This window comes from Dipodomys ordii, unplaced genomic scaffold (genome assembly GCF_000151885.1).
Source record: "Dipodomys ordii isolate 6190 unplaced genomic scaffold, Dord_2.0 Scaffold57, whole genome shotgun sequence".
In the NCBI taxonomy this organism is placed as follows: domain Eukaryota; kingdom Metazoa; phylum Chordata; class Mammalia; order Rodentia; family Heteromyidae; genus Dipodomys; species Dipodomys ordii.
Window position 1 is genome coordinate 13,414,857 of NW_012267273.1, and position 6,630 is coordinate 13,421,486.

The 6,630-nt window shown below is 38.8% G+C and overlaps 1 protein-coding gene across 2 annotated transcripts in view; it reads right to left on the bottom strand.

Moving 5' to 3' along the window:
• Positions 1–4,946, bottom strand: part of Adcy10 (adenylate cyclase 10 (soluble)) — a 73,437-nt gene extending 68,491 nt beyond the window's left edge. For both annotated transcript variants that reach the window (XM_013021767.1, XM_013021768.1), the window contains exons 1-4: positions 4,799–4,946; positions 4,074–4,178; positions 2,317–2,355; positions 1,996–2,139 (exon numbers count right to left, since the gene is read on the bottom strand). In XM_013021767.1, coding sequence (XP_012877221.1) covers positions 1,996–2,139; positions 2,317–2,355; positions 4,074–4,178; positions 4,799–4,946 — 436 coding nt within the window. The remainder of the gene's footprint in view (positions 1–1,995; positions 2,140–2,316; positions 2,356–4,073; positions 4,179–4,798) is intronic.
• Positions 4,947–6,630: the final 1,684 nt, after the last annotated feature.

The window sequence follows — 6,630 nt, forward strand, 5'->3', positions numbered from 1 at the left end:
GAGAGAGAGAGAGAGAGAGAGAGAGAGAGAGAGAGAAAGAGAGAGAGAGACAGACAGAGACAGAGAGATATACAGAGAGATACACAGAGAGATTTCTTTCCCTAGATAATTGCCCATCCCACAGTAATTTTACCTTGTCTTCAATTCATTTATACTTAAGAACAATGAAGAACAACTTTAAGAATTTGTGGGCTGGGAATGTGGCTTAGTGGTAGAATGCTTGCCTAGCATGCATGAAGCCCTGGTTCAATTCCTTAGTACCACATAAACAGAAAAAGCCAGAAGTGCTGCTGTGGCTCAAGTGGTAGATTGCTAGCCTTGAGCATAGAGAGGCTCAGGGCTAGAGCACAGGCCCTGAGTTCAAGTCCAGGACTTGAAAAAAAACTGTTTGGAGAGGATTTCCATGTTATCAGATATTGAAGCTTCAACTAAAAAGGACTTTTGTTTCTAATTTCAGTCAACAGCCAAAGACTAAGGGAAAAGAAGTATCAAGACTCTCAAATAACAGTCACAGTCACATGTCTAAACTCAACCAACAATGGTTCTTCATCTCTCATTTTTCCAGTTGAGAAATGAAAGTTGAGCAATAGAAGACAGATGCTGTAAAACAGGACATGGATGTCAAATATATACCCATACATTTCTTCTAAGTGATTAAAACTAATAAAGTCAGAGTTTGTTTTCTGTCTTTGTTCTCTGATATGCTGATTTCCATCTGGAGAACATGGTGGCTTAGTTAGATTTACTAGGAGAAAGATGCTGGAACTCACCTCTCTACCAGCCCCTTGGCACCTGAGGATTTGAGCTATCATCATGTTCAATAAGGATGTTACATCATTATTATAATGACTGTTTTTTTTCAACAGCATATGTAACTTATTTGGGAATTTTGAAAAACAGAAAAAGGAGGCAAAGATGAAAGAAAAGTGAGATCAGTGACATAGATAACCTCTGATAATCTCAGCTCTGATACTTGAGACTTTCAAATTTCATGGAATTTAAATAGGCAGAAGCTACAGCCAACCTCTAAACATACCTCTGGTGGTTACCTCTCATTAACACCTCACCTATGCAACGATGACTATTACCTCAAGATTGCGGTGAAATAAAAACGACTTAGTAACCAGGCATGGTGGAGGCATGCCTCTTATCAAAGTACTTGGGAAGCAGAGACAGGAAGATCAAAAGTTCAAGACAAGCCTAGACTACATAGCAAGTTTAAGGCCAGCCTATGACATATAGCAAGACCCTGTCTTAAAGCAAAAACAAAGACAAAACCAAAAATAGAACAAACAGGGAGGGAGGGGGGAGGCTGGGAAGGGATGTGAAGGGTAAACCAAAGGAGGAGGCTGCAATGCTTGGTAAGAAATGTACGCATTATCCTGCCCATGTAATTGTAACCCCTCTGTACAGTATGTTCACATATAAAAAATAAATAAAAAAATAGAACAAACAAAAATGACACAATGTGTGCAATATGCTCAATGCAATGTGGAAATTCAGGTGGTTGTTAAGGTATTATATATACAATCTTAACAAGTCTTGTATAAAATTAGAGCTGAGTTTCAGGCTTATCTGCAAATTTCTTCTTGCCCATCATTCTTACAAAGTGGGAGATGTCATAAAGCAATCTAAGTAATGACAAACCACTCTCTGTTGTACTTAATGATATCCAATGTCGACAAACTGAAAGATGTAATAATAACAGCAATCACAGAAACTAGAGACATGGTTCAAGTAATACAGCGCCACTTAATACAACAGTAAAAACAAAGATTATGCTGTTCAACGGATTTATGTGTCAAATATTGTATGAACTAATTTAAAAATTGCTCATTATATAGATTTGATGATAAATTTCAATTCTTTAAAATTCTCATTCTGGTCAGCCAAATTCTGAAGTTCAAGGCATGATGGTGGGACCAAGCCATCATGTTCTCCTGATTTGTCTTTGGAAAAATGTTAGCTAGCGTTTACCCTTTCTCAAACACTTACCTATCTTAACTCGGATGTCTAGCCCTTCTTCAACCTCCTTGGCCTCAAACAACCCATGGATCTCCAGGCTGCATTTAATCACCACAGTGATAATGTTTTTCAGTTGCTTTCGCTCCACTTTCCACAGGGCTAGGAGTGCATCACCTTTAAGAAAGAGACATACTGGGGACTTTGGATCCACTTTGGGGATCAGTACATTTTGTATGAGCTCTGGAGAGATAACTCTACCACATCATCCAACACAGCCCCTGAGATGCCTCCTCGGCAGAGCACAGGCTCCTTGGTGCTTCTTTCCTGCCTTTCCCCATGCAGCCTCCATACCTGCAAATTTTAGGATGTCTCCTCCAAAAATCAACACTTCTGAGGAAAAAAAGGGAAAACAATTTAAATCAAGCTCTTGATTTCCTTAAAGCTAGTAAAAAGAATTCATTTTGTATCAGAAGAGAAAAGAGTCAGGAGAGCAGCAATTCACAAAATATACTAATGCTAAAGATGTTATCTCTTTAAATCCATTCAACTACAGAATGAGGGTGCTCAACCATTTATGTGAATGGGAAAGGTCAGAAGACAGGTGATGTGGTTTCCCAGAAGGCCTGAGGATAGCTGCCCTGATCCCATAACTTTAGAAAACTTTTTGTATCCTGGGCCTTGAGTGGATGGGTGGATGAGTGGCAGGATTCCACAAAATGTGGGATTCTGGAAATAGGAAAATTGAAACAACTGGGGCTTTGTTTAGTACAGACTTGCATTTAAAAATTTTACACTTTATAGTAAAAATGGACATTTTTGTTTGACTTTGATAGTAGGGATGAACACAGGTCCTCATGCATGCTAGGCATATGAACTATCACTGAACAGCACCCAAGCCCACAAGTCATCACAAACTTGTTGAGTACCTATGGTGCTGAGTGGGATGCAAAGAGGAATTAGATATTGTTTCTGCTTTAAGGAACATTAAACTTGGTCTCATGAGTGATGGTAAGAAATTAGTAGGGAGGGCTGAGAAGGTGGCTCAGTGGTAGAGCACTTGCCTTGCATGGTCAAGGCCCTGGGTTCGATTCCTCAGCACCACATAAGCAAAAAGAAAAAAGCCGGAAGCGGTGCTGTGGCTCAAGTGGTAGAGCGCTAGCTTTGAGCTGAAGAGCTGAGGGACAGTGCCCAGGCCCAGAGTTCAGGCCCCATGACCGGACCCAAAAAAAAAAAAAAAAGAAATTAGTAGGGAATATAGATCCTAACACAGCAGCAAGCCTAGAGTTTACGTTAGCAGAATAAATCCTTTTCTTTATGAATAGTTCACATTAAAAGTGTAAACAAATGTCAGACAGAGCTTAAAAGGAGACCAGTCTTTTCACTCAGCTGTAAGGGCTTCAGAATCCATCATTAGAGACAAATGACTGACACGTTAATTACAAATCATTCTTATCTATTCATACATCCATCTCTTAATGACTATATTTGGCTTATATGGAGAATGATACCTCTTCTACATGCATTATGACATATTTTATTTTATTTCTTTTTTTAAATTTTTATTTATTTTTTATAGTGAAAATACTGTACAGAGGGGTTACAATTACATGGGCAAGATAATGAATACATTGTAGCCTCCTGCTTTGTTTCCCCTTCCCATCCCTTCCCATGCTCTCCCAACCCCCACCCAATCCTCCCTGCCCCCCCACCCTCCCACCAAAGTTGTAAAGTTCGTTTTTGACATAACGACTTGTACATCTCATTGTTGCACTTGTATCACTATTTAAACGATTTGTTTTTCCCCTTCCCCTCCACAAATTATACCAACATCAAATACAGTGAAAGCAGAGGTTATATTGTGGGGGAGGGACATACAAAGCAACAAAGACATAATCTTATAAATGCGTTAGAAACAATCGCATGAAAGAAAAAAAAACATTTGAATACATATCTTAGGGTTCATTTCCCTAACATCACCTTAGTGGTTGTATACCCATTTCCTGGGGACTATGAAAAATGCTAAGCAGTTGTCATTGGGTATAAACAATGGGGGGGGGAAGAGAAGAAAAGAAAAAGTAATGAATTCAGAAACCTAGGAAAATACTTACTCTCCACTATCGCACTTATGTAGTAGTTGAGGATCTCCACTAACTGCTCAGCCCCACGGTCCATGTACATGGCTGTGCTGAACTTCTCAGTCATTGCAGTAAAACCTGTAATAAACGGGCAGCTGGCTTTTGACTGCTTTGGAGGAGTCACCTTCTCTGGAGCCAGAGAAAGTTATCTTGGAGAGCAGTGATATTTTAAGAAGCACCAGAGTTTCTTCATGTTCTCTGTGGCTGATCATGTGTTAAACAGACAATCTCCTCCATCTGTGTTTATTATTTTAGGGGACAGGGAAAGAAATTCCTGCCAGATTCTCAACTTATATAGTGATAACTGAAATTCCATTTGGAATAGAAAGCTTCATTCCAGGATAATAAAAATACACAATTTTCAAGATTTCCTTAAAAAGGTAGAAGTTTACTGTTGAGATGTAATTTTCTAGGGAGATCAATTCCTAAGGTCAGTTTTGTTGGGGACAGGTGTGGGACTTGGGAGATGAAGCCATGAACTACACTACAAGGACACAGAAGCATGAAGTCCCTGGTGTGAGACTTGGGCATCTTTAGAGAACACCCCATAACTGGAAGATGGGGGAGAGGCAGGAGAGAACCTGCATTCTCAGTAGAGCTTGAAAAGGGCATCCCAACTTTGCAATAAGGTTCTGCATGTGAATTCTGTACCAGCATGCTGCCTGCTCATGTTAAACAAACAACCCTTTTGCACTTGCCTGAAATATCAACAAACATTAGGACTCCGTCAAAATATTTCACCGAGGGTCGCTCTGGAGTGAAATCACCATAGACTATGAGGTCCGGTAAGTGAGCTGCTATTCTGACGATTGCCCGGTCCTCTAATTCTTCTTGTTGACTGCTCATATTCAAGGCAAATGACTTAAATGACTGGAAGCAGTTTCCAAATAAGTCTTCTAGAAACAAAAATATATTTGCTCACTTTTCTCTTTCTTTTTTGCGCCAATGACTTTGTTTTAACCGTAGGTTGCTTATTTAAGTTGGCTGAATAGTGATACTGTGAGAGAAAGTAACACTTCAAAAAGATCACTTTTCTGTACAGAGGGGAAATAACCTTAACAGAGTGACCTTCTAACCCTGGGCAGCCATTTCAAAATGAGCACCATTACCAAGGACATATAATGGGCTAGTCCATTTCCATAAAGTTCCAGGTAAGCCCTCATCTCACTGGGAGACCTGCTGTGGAAAGGCCAGCAGCTCTGTCCACTTAGACCAGACTCCTTTCCCTTCTAGCTTCCCATTTCCTTGTTCCTCTCACCTTCTTTTAATGTTTTATCTCTTTTCTTAAAAATTAAAATGTAGATGTGAGTTGTGTGTGCATACTTATATGTATTTATAGGTGGATATTAGACTATATAAAAGAGGTTAAGTATTTTAAGGTTTAATGTTAACTATAGAGTGAGACCATGGGTGTGTGTAAAGTAGGAAAGGTAGGCATTAAAGCTGTAAGTGGAAGGAAATGTTGAAATTTCAGTTTGCTGCCCAGTTAGTTCTGAGAAAAGTAGGGTTACCTAAGGTACTCCTTTAGTCACTGGGGATAATTAAATGTTCATGTCTAAATGTGGTAACATTGCTAGCTTCTTCAGAGCAAGCCAAGTTTCTGCAATAGGTAGTACAAAAAAACAATTACACACACATCCATATCTCTGTTATTTTTGGTTCTGATCAGCAGGGAAAAAGTGCTCACTTCAAGCAGATATAGGTCATATTAGGACAACATGTATATTAAAAGGAAAAAAGTAATTTCCTTAGATTGAAGGAAAGTATTTTAAAAAATTAGTGAATCTTGACTGGAACTGGTTTTTTTCAAGTAATTTTCCAGAACAGGAAAGAAGAGGAGTACTTTTTATATGTACTCTAGGCCTGTTAGAAAACATGGAATTGTTCATTTGGTCACACATGCAGGACTCTATAAGAAGAGCAATATAGTAGCCATGAAAGGAATGGGTACTATTCAAATACCTCACAAATGTTACCAAGGCCAAACTGGGAAAATCTATAATGTTATCCTGTTGTCATTGCTATGAATGAGTTTAAAGAAAGATTCTTGCCAAGAAAATTATTGTGCTAATTGAGCATACTAAGTACTCTTAAGAGCCAAGATAGCTTCCTAATACTGGTGAAGGAAAATGATCTGAAAATAAAGTCAAAGAGAAAGGAACTTGAACTTGAGTGTATGTGAAGACCAGCCTGCTCCACCCAAAGAAGCGTACTTCATGTGAACCAACAGAAAGGAGCCTGAGCTGCTAATGATCTTTCCCTGAGACTTGTGGCAAAAGAGATGAAAAAAAAAAGACCACTGGGCAGTAAAATAAAGGTAGGGAAACATGACAAACTTGAAAATTTATAGAATGTATAGAAACCTGTAAAAACAAGTACTACATGGTAGAAACTAGATAACCTTCATAAGGAAATCTGGGGGTTTTGCATGTAGTAGGTATATGTGCTAAGGCCTGGGGAGTAAAAAAAAAAAAAAAGAAAACAAATTAAGTCTAGAGGATAATTTCAACATTATTGAGATTATAGAAAT